Raw genomic sequence first — 19,414 nt, forward strand, 5'->3', positions numbered from 1 at the left:
CCCACTTAACCTCTGCACTATTGTATTCATGGAAGAAATTCATTCCTGCGCGTTCGAACTGTTGCCGCACCAGCCCTATTCACCTTATCTCGGACTTTTTCTTGTTTAGATACCTGAAATTTTTTTTTTAGGGTCAGCGATTTTCTTCGGATGCACAGGAGAAAAATGCTGTACTGGGATATTCTACAGGGCACGAGGAATCATTTTTTTAAACTGGTATAGAAGCGTAAATGTATCGGAATGTGGTACCGAAGAGGTGGCGTAAATGTATCTCGGTCGAGAGGGATTACATGGAAAAATAAAACATAACTTTTCCAAATATTTTCTAATTTTGTAGGTCAGGTCATGAACTTTCCAATCAACCCTTGTACCAGTGAATTTTACGGAAAGGAAATGAATTGTTTCATTTTTTTGAAATATTTTTTTATTAATTCTTCTTCCGTTTCAACACTGACATATTTCTTTAAAAACTGAAACAAGAGGAAAGAAAAAACAGAAGAGAGGAACAGTATCAATTAATCATTATCATAATTTACAAATAATAAATTTCCAATATAATAAAAGGTTTGAATTTAATTTGAAATTATCTTTTTCTTCTTTAGAAATAATATGAATATACTATCCATCCTAGAACTGACGTTTTATACTAGTTTCAAGAGGATAATAATAATAATAATGGTAGTAATAACATTAGTAAATAAAAAATAATTAGATATTGAGGAAAAAATTTCAAATGAGTAATCATTTGGACAGAGATGGTTTCAGAAAGTAAAGAATAAAAGTATTACAGTAATTCCTTAAAAAAACAGCTTCATAACAATAATAAATTCATTGTAAACCCTAAAATTTTTATGTACCTACAGTGGATACAACTTAGAATATATATTAATTTCTTTTCTGTAATGTCAAATAGCCTGATGATGTATGTAAGTACAGTCTGCAATTTATTTATTATTATTTTTTTATAAAACATATATAGTACTATAACATTGTGCGCGATATATTTTTTTTTACGTAGCATTTTCTTTAAATATGGAAATAAGTTTGAAATATTTTTTTTTCTTATTCATCTGTACAACATTATTAGTTTCTTTTAAAGTTTTTTCTACATAGATTGCTTTTTTTTCTATACATGATTGGTTTCTTTGTATACTGTCAGTCATTTCTACAATCTTATATATTTATATATTTATATATATGTAACATATTTATACATTTACTTGCTTCTTCGCATGTTACTTACAGTTGTCATATGTATTACCGAAACAAACACCACTTCCTTCTTTAAAAAAAAAAAACATTCACTTTATAACTAAAAATAGTATAATCTTTCTATATTTTTTGTTTGTTTTTTATCTTTTACTGTTATTTTTTTCTTCTTAATAATATTGCTAAGAAAAGAGTAGTGTCGTGCTTGAATTCATCAAGTTCTTTTCTTTCTTGAAAAAAAATACAAACTATTTGGCGTAGCAGCTGTTTTTGTGGGCCTGAACTGCTCCAACGCCATCTGTTAGCGACCGGTTGAATTACATCAAGCGTTGTAACGAGCTGTGGTCAGCGTGCTACGTCGCCTTGTTTCTAGCAGGTGCATCAGGAGCTTTCTAGACCTATAAAATTTTTCTTTTCAGCATAACAATTTATTTTTCTTGATTCCATTTATACTCGTGGTAAGTTTAATTGTGGTAAATATTTGATTTTTTTTTTTTAAATTATACTTTTAAACTACCATGTAAATTTCCATGACCACAATGTTTCTTTGCTTTCGAACCTTAGGGAGACTGTTTCCTTTTAACCCACACTAAACTTTCTCTTTGATGAAAAACCAATGATGTACTGCCTTTAAATTTCAAGTATACTTTTTGCTTTTTGAAAAGTACAGATATTTCTTTGAGTTAAATATCTATGGATATCTAATTACTTGAAACATATTACTTTCATTTATTTATTTATTTCACTCTTTGAATGTTCCTTTCGTTTCAAGCCCATGAGATTTCATCCCTTTCACAGCCATACACGCAGAAAATAAATAAATAAATAAATAAATAAATAAATAAATAAATAAATAAATAAATAAATAAATAAATAAATAAGAGTTTTGTGCGCCAGTGCATGGATTCGATGTATTTTATTACACAGAGTTCAAATTTTGAATCTCTAGGACGTTCAATAGTGTTATTTTTTTATGGGCGAAAAACTTTAGCGATTTTAGACACGGACAATACATGTAATACAGGCATACAAAAAAAAGTTATGTGTAGCTTACCGCAGAGCATGTATTCAATGTATTTTGTTACACAGAATCCAAATTTCGAAACCCCAGCACGATTGACCGTGTCAATTTTGTTTTGTGGACAAAAAACGTATGTGCTGTCTTAAGTGTATTCTTTCTATTCCAAATTCGTTAAAGTTTGTCACCTTTAAAACAATTGTCACGGTCGATCGTCTTGGGGATTCGAAATTTGGATTCTGTGTAACAAAATACATCGAATCCATAGGCTGGGGTCCACTGCACAGAACTTTCTTCTTTTGTATGGCTGTCTTACATGTATTCTCTCTATGCAAAATCGCTAACGTTTTCCGCCCATAAAAAAAAAAAAAAAAAAAAAAAAAGTGGTACAGTCGATCGTCTTGGGGTTTCGAAATTCTAATTCTGCGTAAGAAAATACGTCGAATCCATATTATGGGGTCTGGTTCACGGAACTTTTTATTTATTTACGAGTATTTATTTATTTATTTTTTTGTGTGTGGCTATGTAATCTTTTCCTTTGGCGTCGGGAATGTATTTTCTTGAAACTCCTGTTTTTTTTTCCAATATAAATCTATGGATTAGTTTCTTTTAAATTAACGGCTCTTTCTTCACAAATCTCATCGAGTTTTCTTTTTTAATCTTCACGGATGTTTATTTCCATTAAATCAGTAAATATATTTTTTTTTAATCCAATGAATATTTGTTTCCTTCAAAACCCACAGATGCTCGTTCTCCTTAAACTTTTGCACCAAGATATTTATTTCTTTTAATCACCCATGAACTCTCTGTTTCTTTATTTTCAATTACAACAACATTAATTCGCTTTAAACAATGTGGATGTACCTTTCCTTCAAATTTCCATGGATGCTTCTTTTAAATACAATGAGCCTTATGCAGAGTCGTTCAGACGCATGATTAGTGCCCTACTAAAGAGCTCGACTAACATATGATTCCTGCAGTAGTCAGGCCTTTAGTATGACACTAATCATACGTCAAAACGACTCTGAATAAGGCGGAATATCTACTTCTTTTTTTTTACTTCACATGAATGGTTCTCTTCCTATTATATAAACCCAATAGTTTTTGTTCTATTTAAATCACCAGTGTTTCGAACATGTTAGGAACATTTTACAAAAAATAAAAATAAATACATAAAATAAAATAAAGGCAGTTTTCTTCCTTTTTTTTTTAAAAAAAGTTATTTAGTTATAACTTAATTTCTGTAAACTTTAAATCTAAATTTGCTTACTGTAGTGATCGCGATGACTCGTGAAGCTTGGGCTCTACATCAATCACAGAACTACTTTGCTTCACGTGTAATACATTGGAGGAATTCGGTACGATTCGTAGAGCTGCCTTCCGAACGCATACTTGAGAAAACATGAAAACAGCAGAAGCGCGCCAACAATGTTGTCAAACTTAGGAGACATGGCGAACGATCGACAAATAAACAGCACTTAATGGACTATAACAAACATTAACAATTATTAAAATTAAATGGCAACAATAATTATAGCAAAATTATAAAACAACGACAATTACAATAAACAAAACAAAAGTTAGTGACAATCCAACAACACTGTACTCTCAGGAGGAGATGTCCGTATAGGACGAGAGACGACTGGGACACACCCTCGCGTTCTATTGGATGCTGGAATTGGTAGATCTAGGTCAGGCTTCACGACCCCTTGCCACCACTACAGCTCTAATAATTAATATACTTTTATTAAAGGTACGTTCCTTATTCAGAACAAGACATGATTGATTTTCAAATATTTTGTTAGATAACAAGTGTGTATATCGGTCATTTCCAACTATTACGCTTTCAAAATCTGAGAGAAACTTAATGAGGAAAGAATGAGAGGGGATGACGCGTAGGCAAGTATCCACCAATAGTCTGTCTGCAAACCCATCGACTACACTATCTGCAGGTTACCACTGTCTTTTATAACATCATGATTTCTGCCTACTCCTTCCTCTTTCCGTGTAGTTTACAGAAAAGAAGAGCAAAAAACTGTAAAGTATGAGAGAAATCAGTTGAAAATGGCTGATTCAGGGCCGGATTAAGGAGGACATGGACGCTATAGCCCCGGGGCTCCAGGTGGACAGGGGCCGCAACTCTGATCAAAATCTCAACTGACTATCTAAAAAGAATCATGAATATATAATCATCATAAAATAAAATATGACTAAAAATGTGAAACATATTCCCTTAACTTTCCTACTGTGCTTTCACAGAAATGTATTAGGTGAAGTCAGCAGGAGTCACATATCTTTCCTAGCTCCGGTCCTGCAGATGGGTTAATCTAGCTCTGGACTGTGTATTTTGAGTCTCCAAACAGGCTTAAAAATGTAATAATTCGTAATACTATTACTTTTTAAATTTAATTCCTTTTTCAACAGCTCGTAGCAGCATCCAGGAGTTTTAAAAAATAATGACTTTCTCCGAACTTAATCTTACTAACTTAGCCAAGAGATTTTATATATACGGTGATGAGTCTATGGTATTTAGTGCTTTTACATGGATTTATAGATAACTCTAGACTTCTTAGTTGAAACTTGATGAATTCAAAACATGACAAGATAATATTATCCTTCTATTGCTATAAGATTCTCAATGTATCCCGTTTATGTTCCAACTTACAGGAAAAAGAGAGGGAGACAGAGTAAAGAAAATTAACACATGTACAGTCAACGACAAAAGTTCTTCCCGTTTTTGATTAAATTAGTTTCGTAAAATAACTTCAGAATGGAAGGACAGCATTTTTAATACAGTTTTCAGTATATTAAAAAGAATGTAATTTTCTGTACGTTATCACGACCGTTAGTTCCAAAATACATTTTACCAAACGGAAAAAAAAACTTTTGTTGCTGATTGTTAACACAGACACACATACACACACACACACTGAATGTGATTGCTAAGTGTCGTATATCATGATTTTATTATTCTCTGGCTCTTATTGTCCTTCGAATTAGTGAATCTGTGTCTTTCACGTATAGTTATGTATTATTATCTTGTTTCTTGGAAGCAAATCTTCATCAATCTTGTTTTCAAGTAATTAGGTCTACTTATTTACAGAGTGCTTTACTTTAAAATTTATCCCATCACATTACAGTATTTTTTGTAATATTATGTAACACTGCTTACTGCCATCTTAAATAAGAAACACACAAGCTGGTTCCATTAACTCGAACACTGTTTATATTATTACTGTAGTAAGTAAAATACACAATATGTCGTCTACATACCTATATTTCTGATGTATAAATAATGAGCGACTTCTTGGAACTGAGTGAAAGAAAAACAATACAAAGTGATATTAAAAAGATGAGAATTCTATCAAATTCCGCAAAAAAAAAAAAAAAAAAAAAAAAAAAGGAATACAAGATGTAAAATATATACCTGAACACATTAAATGGGACGAATTAGCTGAAATTAGTTATTAACAAATCATAAACAATGAGAAAAGACATTTTAGAAAAGTGAACAAGAAACGTTTAAGAAATGAATGAATCAACTGGGCGATATATGACTCAGAAGCACTCTATTATAAGCAGAGAGAAATACAAGAATAAAGAAGTGAAGGAAATGAGATAGAAGAATGTTTATAAGAGAATACCAGAGAAAACACAAGAGCAAAGAAAGGGATGGAATGAAATATATAAATGTAATAAGAGAAAGGAAGAGAGAAACCCGAGTAAAGAAGGTGAGGGAATGAGATAGAAGAATGTAATAAGAGAAAGGCAGAGAGAAACACAAGAAGAAAGATGGGAGGAAATGCGATAGAAGAATGTAATAAGAGAAAAGCATAGAAACAAAAAAGCAAAGGAAGGGAAGGAATAAGATAAAAGAATGTAAGAACAGAACAGAGAGAAATAAAAGAGCAAAGAAAGTGAAGGAATGAAATAGAAGAATGTAATAGGACAAAGGCAGAGAGAAACAAAAGAGCAAAGGAAGTGAAGGAATAAGATAGAACAATGCATTAAGAGAAAGGCAGAGAGAAACAAAACAGCAAAGGAAGGAAAGAAATAAGATAGAAGAACGTAATAAGAGAAAGGAAGAGAGAAACGAAACAGCAAAGAAAACGAAGAAATGAGATAGAAAACGTACTAAGAGAAAGGTAGAAAGAAACATAAGAAGAAAGGTGGGAGGAAATAAGATAGGAGAGTGTAATAAAAGAAAGGCAGAGAGAAACAAAAGAACAAAGATAGGGAGAGAATGAGATAGAAGGATGCAATAAGCAAAAGGCAGAGAGAAACAAAAAGCAAACAAAGTGAGGGAATAAGATAAAAGAATATAATAAGGGAAAGGCAGAGAGAAACAAAAGAAGAAAGAAAGTAAGGGAATATGATAGAAACATGTAATAAGAGAAAGGTAGAGAAACACTAGAGCAAAGAAAGGGTGGGAGAAAATGAGAGGTGAGTGTAATAAGAGCAAAGCAAAGAGAAACAAAATAGCAAAGGAAAGGAAGGTATGAAATAGAATAATGCAATTTAAAAAGGGAAAGATAGTTCGTTTATAAGTGAATTCTGTAAAACGTTTGTAAACAACTACCGTTGTTAGTGTAAGTAATTGTTTACCAACACCTCCTCACCCTAACGTCCACTAAAAATCTAACCGATAAGTACCTAGGTAATATAAGAAAATGTAACGGTACAACATTGTGTGTTTCATATTCAGTTCTTTCAAAATATTTTACTTAACTTTATCTGTCTTCTTTTTGGTTATTGGGCAAATCATGAAATACAGCAATTCATTTTTTATATACTCAATCTTTCATTTTTTCTTTCTCGCTAAATGAAATGAAAAAGTGATGAGAGTGACATAAAATAGATGATAGGAAAATAGAATAACAAATATAAACAAACGAGAAAATAATATAGGTACATAATCATTATATAGGCTTCCATACTTTTTTTCTTTTTACAAGACTCAAAATAAGCTATAGATATATTTATATTATTACTCTGAAGTCGCTGCCTCAACATGATTTTTTTTTATCACAGAAGTGAAAGAGTTTTTAAAAAGATGTAACGTAGGTATTATTACCTCTTTACATTACATATTTTTTATTGGAAATGATGGAAAGATTGGATGATAACACAAAGAGTTTCGCATCATTTTCTTACATCATCATCATCATTTTACAAGGATCTTCTTATCAATTACACTTTTCATGCAAATTCTCTTTTTCTTTATTTCTTGAAAAATCTTCTTCCGCGTGTAAAAAAGGCACAGCTAAGACAAACTGCCACGCATGAAAATTAGTGCTACACGTTGCGCAGAGGAAACAAATTTTCATAGCACAAAGTTGTATGGGAAAGATCTAAGTTTTTAGTATGAAAAGTAACGAGCTAAGAAAATTATAAACCGGAAGTGTTAACTATTCTATGTACAGGGCAATTCTATACATCTCAACATCAACAAAAGTCCTCACACTTCAAAAAAGACTTTCTCATTGTCATATTATCAGTCAAATTTGTGATGGAATACTTAATAATTAAAAAAAAATGAACTTATAGTTTTGGCACAACTCTATTTCACAACATACACATAAACATCAAAAAGGAATTCTATGGTAGAATTATTTTTAATTTCTTTGTATACCTGCTTTTTCTTCTATCTCTCAAAGAAATATTAAGATATTTTGTACCAAAAAACGGAACACATCCTCAACATAACATACACCAAAATTTTTAAGTATCTCAAACTATAAATGTACTTCAGTTGCAAATAATACCTAGTATATACGTAACTTTTGTTCATTACTTGTTTTGGTGGGCAATGTCCCCTCATGGGTGGCGGCTTGTCATCCATTTATCTTATTCTTAAGATGACCTTCATGAAGCACGAAACAAATTGACGATTTTCTTTCTGTATATTCGACGTTTTAACCCCGCTTTCTTAGTTTTAAAAAAGTACTGTACAGTCAAGACGCTAGTCGTTTTTTCTTAATTGTTGATGTTGTTACTATTTTCAAGCATTAGACTCTTTTAGTGTTTGAAGTTTCGCGAGTTGTGAAGGTTCAAGCTCATCCGGTACACAGACATCAGATTGGTCCATGGGCTCGACAATAGGTTGATTACTGTTAGCAATATCATCAGGATGAGCAACTACTTCACCATTCACTACGCCTCCTGCAACTGGAATATTCGCTGGTTCTTCTTCAACCTGTTCCTCTGCACCATTACCAACGGCACCACCACCAAGAATACTGTCAACCTCTTTGGCACTGACACTCTGGGCAGACAAATCAGCCGATGACTCCACTACCCGTGGTGTAGGGGGTGGAGGCGGAGGTTCTTCTGGTTGATCTTCATCAAATTTTGATTCTTCTTCCTCCTCCTCTTCTTCTTCCATTGGTGGTGCTGCATGGAAAACAATCGTTGGCGTTGTGTTGTCTGCTACTGGTTGTTGTTCTGTTGTTGTGCTTGTTTCTTCAACACTTTCTTCCTCCTTTTGTTGTTGTTCTTGTTCCTCTTCGGATGGCGGTGGTGGGAATGGGTGATCAGGTTCCTCTGCCATTGGAGTAGCTGCTGTTATAACGATTTGGGCAACTCCTAAACCAAAAGCATCTGCACTCGGTGGTGGTGGTGGAGGAGGTTGTTCTACCTCACATACGCCTTCATCGGAAGCAGCCTGCTTCAAGAAAGAAAAGGAAAAAGTTGTAATAATGTTTAGTACGGGAATTAGCATAAACTAATTTCTATACAGGTCTTCATACCTTGTAGATAGTTTGGAAATAAACTTTTGTAGAAGTTACGCTTCTGAAGTAGCTTCAGTAAGTCATGTCTTCCCTATAACTTTAGAACAGATTCCTCTAGAAGTTCAATCTAAATTGAAAAAAAAAAAAAAAAAAACAACAATTTTCTAATAACACTCGCATTTAGAATATTTAGAAACTTTTATGTAAGCTTTCCTTCGAGACTTTGCTTCCTCAGAGTTGCCCCGCGTAGTGTAGTCGCTAATGCTCTCGCTTTCGGTGCGGATGGTCCAGGGTTCGATTCCCGGTGGGGGCACTCGGTCGAAAACAGTCACGCCACCCTGAATGAGGTTTTCCTGGGTTTTCTTCATTCACACCAGGCAAATGCCGGGGTGGTACCTAGACTATACGTCTCAGGCCGTTTCCTTTCTTCCCCAATACTTTCTTCTTCCCTTTTCCCGAATAGTGTGCTCGCCGAGGTACGTCATCCCTCAAACGTGACGGGCTGAATGGCCATCGATGCCGAAAGCCCAGAAATCTAAATCCTTTCTTTTCTCAAAGTTTGGCCATTTGTATATGCCTAATGACCCGATATCTTAACACAAACTCTGAAAATAATGATACTAGCAAACTCTCTTACAATAACTTGGGCAGTATTTTTTTCATCTATACCCCTTCTACACTTCTCTCTTCATGTCCTCCATACTAAGTTCATGCAAGTTTTCTAATTGATGACCTACCATGTATCAAAAAGTCTTGAAATTTCCGAAGTACTATTAGCATGATGATGAAGTTTGCAAACCCTATTCTTCTACAGTATCAACATTAAATCTGTGTAAGTTAATAAGAAATTTGTGTTCTCTAAAGCACCAAATATCATGTCTCTATGCTCTATAGTTCAAAAGTATTTTCCTCATCTTCCCTTTTATGTGTTAAAAATATAGTATTGTCGTCTTACCGAAAATCAACGCGATTCATGAAGTATTTCTTAGATAATGCAACTTAACGGAATTAGTTTTTCATTAATAAAATGTTCGATTTTTGCAAAGATTCACACTAAGTTAGTGTTACAAAATGCTCCACCCGAATCTGTGTTACCGTATCGTGAGCTTTTTGTTGGTTGAAGCTAACACTTTCTTTTTCAGTACGAATGATGTATGAGACAAGACTACAGAACTATTACTCAGATTTGTGTTCGAGGAAGTGCTCATGCTAGGAGTTGAACTCGGGAATATGTGCTCAGAAGTTTACAAAAGGTATACTGTTCATTTTTCGTATTTGTATCCATAGCAAAGATACTGCGTTGTGAAGAAATAATAAACACTTCTGACCAGAGTATATACACTTGTTTATTAAAAACTAAATTACAGTGTAACGATTTCGACAACTTAACGTTGTCTTAATCAGACACTAACTGCCAGACAGCAGTTAGACAGACACACAGTTAGCAGACAGACACAGACAGCAGTTAGTGAGTTCCAGAGTCGTGATGGATAGAGTTGCATGTGTTGTGAAAAAGCAGGAATGCAATTCTCTCTTGAGTGGTCACCTCTCTTACAGCCATACTTCAGTCGAAGAAGCGTTAGATCGCGTAATAGATATTTTACTACACAATTTGTTATGAAACAAGGATGCTTTGCAAATGGTTCTCTTTAAAATTTGAGAAAGGGTCCGTTTCAGAAAACTGATAACTTCTACAAAATGTTTGCTAACAAGTCATGAAATATTAGAAGTAGAAATACCACAAAAACCGTAAAAGTAATTTGTGTAAATACTATGTTGTTAAAACTACTTTCATAGATTATGATAAAATATACAATTGTAAATAAATAAATAAATAAAGCTATAAAAATCAGGTATATGTCAGTACTTCGAGACTAACACCACTTGTAATTTAGGCCTGTAATTTAGGCCTAACATTTTCTATGTACACTCATAAATATTTACCATTTAGATTTTAGTTTCTTGACATGGTGAATAATTTTGTTTGTGTCCTATAATGAGTATGTGTATTTCCATCGTCACTGGATGGTGATCATTAATACATATTACTGTGTCCTTTCTTTTAAAAGTTATAGAATGTAGTGTTGACATTGCCATTTTATAAATTGGATTTATTCTGTTTCAAAGAACTTAAAGATTTTAAATTTGACTGCAAATACCAAAGTCAGGCAACAGGCAGTTCTTGCAACGTCTTGCGGATGAGTAAACATTAAATAATGTTTTGAACACGTTTACACAGATTTAATTAAATACTAAAATTTCTTTCCTTATCTTTAAGATATGTTTCTCATTATTAATTTGCTGTACAGCTTGGGAATATTTTTTGTTGTTGTTGTTTTTGGCATTTCAGAGCATATGTTATCTGACACATACAGAGTTAAAACTGATTCAAATAAACGTTTTATTGCATAGTAGGAACATGTGTTGCTAATAATATATATACACCACAAATACATATTACCCATCTGATTCGCTTACAAGTCGTACGCATTACTTAACTCATGCCTAAAAGTCGATGTATCCTAGAGAATTCTACTTATTTTTTTTTTTTAGATCTTTTAAAATTATTGAATATTTTCCTCCCATTTTTGATTAGTAGAAAATAACAATCGGCTTCAACGAAAAAGTGTTATGATGGGCTGCGTTAAAAATGTTTTTGTCTTGCAAAGTGGGTGGTGGCCCAAAAAGTTTAGGAACCTATGGTCTACACTAGCATTGAGTCAATATATACCCTCTTGATCAGAAGTTAAGAAGCGATTTGCTTTTCTTTTCGAACGCCGAGACATCATGGCATCAAATTGATTTTGCAGATATGAGAAAATACAACGTACGCGTACGCATGATCGTATCATTGGAAGACGAGAAACAGGACAAAGTCAACGACCTGTGGCTATGGAGTTGAATGCGGCTCGTAGTGTACCTAGGTATTATTGCGACTGGGCACAAGATTCCTGGAGAGCGAAAACATTCGAAGGAAATAAGGAGTAGGTCACTCACATACCACAATCCAGACCCAGGAGATCTGTCATTGAATGGCTGGCAACATCCAACCACCACTGCATCTGCATTAGCTCGAGAGCATGTCTCTCAATGAACTGGTGATCAGTAGCAAGGTGGTCAGCTAGAAGTGTCTCACTCACACCACAACACCATTAAAATCATTTAATATAGTGACTAGTGAAATCAAGACTACTCAAAAACAGTGGGGTGAAGCACTTTCCAATGATGAGTCCTGGTTCAGTCTAGAGAATGATTCTCGCCATTTGCAGATCTGTCGGGAACTAGAGATAAAATATGACACTACTAATTTTGTGGAACTAGAGATAAAATATGGGCATATCAACGTCTGCTAGGATGGTATCTTGTTAGGAGTACGGTGCCCGTGCATATTCCTACAGGTGTGATCTATCAGGACGTTACCCTACAAAAGTATGTGCCACTCTTTTGTAGTGCATATATAGTTAGATTTAGTCTAATAGACGATAATGCCACACACAAGGGAAACATAGTGGAGAAATGTCTGGAACACGCTGGTATAATTGGTTTGGGGTGTCCACCATACTGCTCGAATAAACATGTCTAAGACACCCTTGGACGTTAGATTGTAAGCCGAAATTTACCACCCTAAACTCTGAAGGACCTCCGAATCATCCAGAGTGCAAGAGTAGGATGCATTACCACAGGAGCTGCTGGACGATACCACAGTATGGGAACACCCTATGAAATCTGTATAGCCGTTTGGGGTGATCATATTTCACACTGAATGTTTCTAGCAATGTCAAACGGGAGCAATATGCAATCAATAGATGAACCTACATACTCGTAAAGTAAGTGCCTTACATTCATCATTTGCTTATTTGCTCACTTGATATTCAGTGTGGTCCCTAAGTATCTCTCCCACATGTCCGATTCCACAGTTTGGTATCAGTTCCTCATCTTTGTTTGTGCTTCACTATCGCACGGTATCCTTTAACTTTTGGTAACCACTGTGTTTTATATAGGCGTACATTCCAATAAAAGCAGTTTTGTGTGGTCAATTGGCTTAATTTTGCAAACTTCGAAAGGAGACCTAGTATAGCAAGAGATTAAGAGTAGAAGATTCCGTTTGATAATAATTTTTAAATAAATTCCTCACAGCTTTTCAAGTGGAGTTGACTGGCCACTTTTGTGAGACAGGGCAGGAGGAGACATCATGACGATAGAGAAAAACATTGTAAAATAAAAGAAATCTTACCTCTTCCTCCACTTTTACACATGGTGCTTCAACCACTGGCAGCGTGAAAGAAAAGTATATTTAAGTCATGTGCATTTTTCTATCTGGTAATGCATATAAACAATATTTTTACACATTTTGTAAATTTATAGCTAAAACCTTAATTTATTATATTCATCATTATCATAATTATTCTATCATCATTCACTGCGAATTAAGTGTCCAACCATTATGCTTCTCAGCTATAATTTTCACCACGACGTAATAGTTTTTCTTAATATAGCTTTCCCCCTGATTTCTTTTGCCTTCACTACGCATGTCCTCTATCATGTTCTTAAAATAAAGTTTCTTCTCAAATAAGGCTCTGACCAGTTTATTTTCCTCCTTCCAATTATCTCCAATATTGTTAATTATGTATTTCTAACACCTCGACTTACTTTTTTCCCCATTCTTTGATATCCTCTAACCGTTTTTAATCGTTATTGTGGAATGTCAACATTTCTCCACCGCATAATACAATACTTCACACAAAACATTTTATTAATATTTGTCGTAAATTTTCATTCAGCGATCGGCAAAATGTACTTTTTTCTTCCTAAAACCTTTCTGTCTTCATGCTTATCCTTGCGTTTATTTCCCTTCACATTTCAGATCCTCAGTAATAGTATTAGCTCAATATCGATTCCTACGAGAGTAATTCCAAAATAAGGTTTCCAAAGCGCTTGGGACGCAAGGAAATTGTTTGTACTGCTGTTAGCAATACTGTATTTGTTGTTTCCCCCACTCTCCCTCCCAAAAAACTGCATACCTTGCTCGAACGTTCAGTCTTGGCTTGACAGCCGTTTGCAGTGGAGCTCTCGCTTAATGTTACCGCCAAGTGCGAAGTTAACGCGGTTATTTGGTTTCTCAACGCAAAAGGCATGAAACCATCTCAAATTCATCGCCAATTGACGGAAGTTTGTGGCGAGTCGTTCATGGATACCAAAAACGTCCGCAAGCGGTGTAGAGAGTTCGGAACTGGTCGCACTGAAATTCACGACAAAAAAAAGAAGTAGGAGACTGGTAAAAGTTTGGATGGGACATCATCACCCACCCACTCTATAGTCTGGACTTCGCACCTAGTAATTACTATCTGTTTTCTAAGTTGAAAGAGCGTTTGGCCGAAATGCGTTTCAGCAAAGAAGAAGTGAAAGAAGAGGTTCAGCATTTCCTCAAAGACATGGCAGCGAACTGCTATGAAATAGGAATGCAAATATTGTCTCAAAAATACATCGATTTAAATGACAATTATGTAGAAAAATAATTAGATGTACAAGCTTTAAAATGATTATTGAAAATAAACGTTTCTTTGTCTCGTAAAAAATAGACTTTAATTTTGGGATTACCCTCGTAGTTGCTTGTTGTACTTCCTCTCCTTTAATTTTATACTATTCATTTTGTTCCAATCATCACTGCTTTGGCCGTTTTAATATTACCCTATCTATAATCTTTATTCTATGTTTTTATAGCCTTTCCTAAAATTTTCTGTCATAATATATTTCCATTTCAAGTTTTGCAATAAAAGTAGCCAAATGATTCTTTTCAGCAAGGACAGGCAAGTTTCTTGCTGCTGCTAAAAATATCTCAAAGTACGACTATGCGTCAGTGGAGTTACAGGGAAAACGATAGAGTATCGTTAAGAGAATAGGAAGAAGAAGTAATGGCTTACGGAAGAAAATTTGAGGAAAATCTTGGAATGAAAGACATGGAAACAACATTGCATGATAAAGGAAAAAGCATGCACAAAAGGTAAAACAAAGAAGTGTTATGGAGAACCAAAAAGCCAGGGGATGAGATATGAGGAATTGGAAGTGTGAAAATACGAAGAAATATACATGGAGGTGAAATCAATAGAAGTAAAAACGAAGGTAAAAGAACAAAAAAATGACACTTGCAAGTAAGAATGGAAAGACTGAAATCCACCGAAATGAAGTTTTGCTCAAGTATTCCAGAAGACTAAAGTGTTTCAAATATAGTTGAAAATTTAATTCTTTTTCTTAACGTACGGAACAACCACTTCGTGAATGTTGTAATATATTCAGATATATAAAATGGTATTTAGACCCTTCAACAAAGTAGAATAGATTTCATATCATATCGTGTAAGCAGTAGTGGGTAGAAATACAGTTTAAAATTTCGTGAAATATACTCATTAGAAAGTAATTTCAATTAGTATGAAACGAAATTTCTATAATAGCATATTGCGGTCTATTCGTATCCTCTCATTAATTTGAACCCTCAGTAAGACTACATCATTGTAAAAGATCTGAAATAAAAGTATATCGTAACGAGGATTTGCAATGTTTAATTACTATAAAAGACGTTAGTGTATATCTTTAGATTATGCATGTTAAAATATAGAATAACAACTTAAAAGCTGTACGTTACATAATACAATTTCAGCAGAATAATGTCATTCTCAAAATATATTTACTTATTTATTGTCTAAAGTATGCTGTGGAGCTCGCTTACAAATTTTAACGATCTATACCTCGCAGTCAGCCACAGTTATTGCCAAAACTTCAAGTAATGAATATTTGCTACAGAAACGTTATTCAATAGTGTAAACTATTTCCAAAAACAATATAACGTAATGATAATGAGCGTTACACTGGCTTGCTAATCAAGAACTTCTATTAGCTTCAAGAGTACTTTGTTTCCAAGATCCTGAGTGATACCCAAAAAGCTTATCTATAGTCAACAATGTGAAAGTCGAAAGATATCCTAGTACCTAATACAGTATAATAGATGCAAGCTAGAGTATGGTCGAACCCATGATTCCATCTACAGAACTCTTCATGGCTTAAACTCAATACATTTAAGAAATTAAAGAATTTTCAATATAATTAGTTCAATTCTCAAACTCCAAGAGGTCGAGCTTTCGTAGATAACATTAAATAAATTGCTAATACATGTCTTGAAGAGATAATTTAAATTAGACCATATTGTTATGAATTAATATATAATATATTAAAACTGGATTCAACTTATAATCAAATCGACTTATCTACATGTAAATATCCTGGAAAAGAAAATTTATTTGAGTGAAACCATTTTTATTATCTAGATGTGTTCCTACATATGCTCTTACTTTCTATTCAATGTGTATATTAGAGAAGTAATTCCAGAAGCTATTACAGTTTGTCATTGCTGGTATTCTTTGACCACCTTCCTTCAGTTTTTCTTCCTCGTGATGATAATAAAAGTGGCCTTCCATAAGTTTTTACAAATGTGCAATTGGATCTGTAGTTACATATTTGTGCATAATATTCAATCAATGACTGAGCATGCAGTATCCATAAACATTCATTACATTTGAAACAAAACCAGAATGACTGAATAAATATTTAGAAACATACCTTCGGTCGTATTCACACCTTCCTGACCTTGCTCCTCCTCGTCGAACTGTGTTTGGAACTGTTTCTGTTGATCTTTACTGAGCTCCATCGTGAAATTTGAAGGCTGGTACGAATAGGACTCCGCTGAAAGCAACACACGTTCACACATATAACACGAAGCAATTTAGTGCAGCAGACGAAAGCATTAACCACAAACAAAATTGTGGATTGACAAAAATTATATACCAATTGTATATATACCAATTGAAATTTAGAAGTATTATACGGTTTATGAATGAACAAGATTTTTGTAATAAAAATTTTGCCTATTTATTATACACATTGAAATTTTGAATTTACGATATAAAATTTTTCAATGTTATGTAGGTATAACGAGACACTTCGTCACAAAATTATGCTCTAATGATCTATTTTTGTGATTTCTAAAATTCATTACAGAAAGAACTCACTATCTGTGTCAATTTCGAGTTACTAGCTTGGGCTATTTTGATATCTTATGTCCTATTTCTCTTATATAGAATAGGATTTTGATGAATCCTTTAGGGATATAGGAAAGGAGAATATGAGTTTTCAAATTATGAGATTTGTTGCGTAGAACATGTATCGAGACAATGATGTCATAGAGGTAATAGTAACATACGTAAGCCACATATGAATTGCATGGATACATTATAGAGCGAAAACAATAGAAATGACAAAGAAAAGAGCTTTACATACTCAAATTTGCGACTTTTCGTGCGGAAAAAAGTGTCCTTGCAAAAAAATCTCTGAGCGAGAGCGAACGTCTAAACGAGAAAATGTTTTTAATTTTTAGTACTCAAACACTCATATTGAAGTTAACACTAAATTTGGTATATAAGACTAATATTAACTAAAATGTAGTACATTCCATGCATGACAGAATAATTTCTGGAGGTTGATAATTTTACAACTTTATATTAGCGAAATATTTATTTCAGTGTGTGATACAGTTGCTCTTCTTCCCCTCCCTTTTCTGTCAAATATACCAAAGACGTCTTGACTTATTTTTTTTTTAGAGATACCTACCCTTTAGATATATATGCGTATAGATTTATACAGAACGCGAAATCGCTTGACACATCGTTGAAATAAAGAAGACATAGTGGTCAAAGCAATTCGCAACTTCCATAACTCCAAAATTGTAGATATCAAATATTTTTCTTTCGTTTTCTTTTTTCTTATCTTTTCTTTTTCTTTTTGAAATGGTTTTCATAGTTCATATACAAAACTTGATGTAGCATAATCTTGTCAAAAATTTCAAGCTACATGAGAAACAAAAAAAGTTATCTCATTGGTAACATCGAAAGATTTATTAGGAAATATGATTTTTCACGAGAATCAGCAAAAGTAACAAGAATTCATAGGGTAGAAATCACTGAGAACTAAGTTTGCCGAAAAGCAACCACGTATCAAGAATGGATCCCGTCTTCCTATTCAACTAATGTTAAGACAAGGGTACAAATTGTTTTTGACTTTGTGTACTTGAATGGTGAATACTTCGGTATGATAATGTAAGGTATACATATTTCATACTTGAAAGCTTTAGTTTAAGAGCGCCATATTGAAGTCCCATCTTGGAATTACTTTTTTTTTTAAAACATCCGTATCTGCAAATATTCTTTAGCTTTTGATTATAGGGCTCAAAATACAATTTAAGTGCATTTCCGTGACAAATACTAAATCGGATGTACAAAAACTAGCTTCTTTATAGGTACCAGTTAGGAAGTGAAGTGGTTTCCATCGTAGATCCAGATCAAGTGTCATTTCATCTTCTTGTAAATAATAGTACAATTACCGTAGATGCAATCAACAAAAACAAAAACATATGATCTGGAATAAGGTTTAGTTCCACTTAGTGCGAAGTAAATTTTCTTACTTTACACTTTCGAATCGAAACCTATATGTGACAAAACTTTAGATATAGAAGATCTACAAATTAGTAACTAAACTTTGAATTGATCAAAGTTTCAAAAATAGTTCATTCTGTAAATGATATTGATTTAATTGCGTTTTTTCAGAGATGTACTTGTATCTCATCAATAGCTTAATTGAGAATGACCAGAACTTAGTAAAATTTAATCACGTTCAAAGAAAAAATTCAATTCACGACATTTTTACTATTTTCAGTAGTATTCAGTCCACTTTATAGTTTTAATAATGTATTTTAGTAATTATAAACTACGTATTTTCTACTCTATAAACTGAATTAAAAATAAATTACCATTTAATATTTCTCAGATGGATTCATAAGTATGTTTCTATCATTATTAAAATTAACACAATAAGCTTATTTCACATAACTTGTAAACGTTTATGTGTTAATAATAATAGTAACTACATTTAAATTGCCATATATTAGCAATTTAGACCAAATTTCTTGTTCATTAAATTTGTTTTAAAAAAACGATGATGAAAAGATATTAAGTTCTTGGGAAACAGAAGATTGGACGTTCATTTTTTTAAAAATCAATCTGTTAGAGTATTTAGGAGATAAAACGTTTCTCTTCTCTAAAGATATAGAAACTTGCAATTAGTTTCCGAAAAAACGAACCAAAATTTGTAGAAATATAAAGAACGTAAAGCATTTTTGTAAAGTGAAAGATGACACCGCACTTCCAAGAATTATATACAAATATGATAATTCTGAGATTTTCATAAACACACAAGAAATTTCGCGCTTTTTTAACTACATAATAACGAGAAAAAGTGTTTATACGAATTAATACTTATCTAATATAATTTTTTAGATAAATTATTAAAATTAAAATCATAATATTCTTTCTTTTACTAGTAGGTTGTAAAACAAGTTTGAGTACATAATGTT

At 33.2% G+C, this 19,414-nt stretch overlaps 1 protein-coding gene across 4 annotated transcripts in view; it reads right to left on the minus strand.

Moving 5' to 3' along the window:
- Positions 1-407: 407 nt before the first annotated feature.
- LOC145662395 (protein nervous wreck-like) overlaps positions 408-19,414 on the minus strand; it is a 554,721-nt gene continuing 535,714 nt past the window's right edge. Inside the window, exons 19-21 of one of the 4 annotated variants that reach the window (XM_081727928.1) lie at positions 16,570-16,692; positions 13,193-13,227; positions 408-8,891 (exon numbers count right to left, since the gene is read on the minus strand). In XM_081727928.1, coding sequence (XP_081584054.1) covers positions 8,229-8,891; positions 13,193-13,227; positions 16,570-16,692 — 821 coding nt within the window. In that variant the 3' untranslated portion in view covers positions 408-8,228. Of the gene's footprint in view, positions 8,895-13,192; positions 13,228-16,569; positions 16,693-19,414 lie in introns of all 4 variants that reach the window. The other 3 variants (XM_081727927.1, XM_081727930.1, XM_081727929.1) reach the window with 3 other exon arrangements.

This window comes from Thermobia domestica, chromosome 10 (assembly GCF_964235325.1).
Source record: "Thermobia domestica chromosome 10, izTheDome1.hap1.1, whole genome shotgun sequence".
In the NCBI taxonomy this organism is placed as follows: domain Eukaryota; kingdom Metazoa; phylum Arthropoda; class Insecta; order Zygentoma; family Lepismatidae; genus Thermobia; species Thermobia domestica.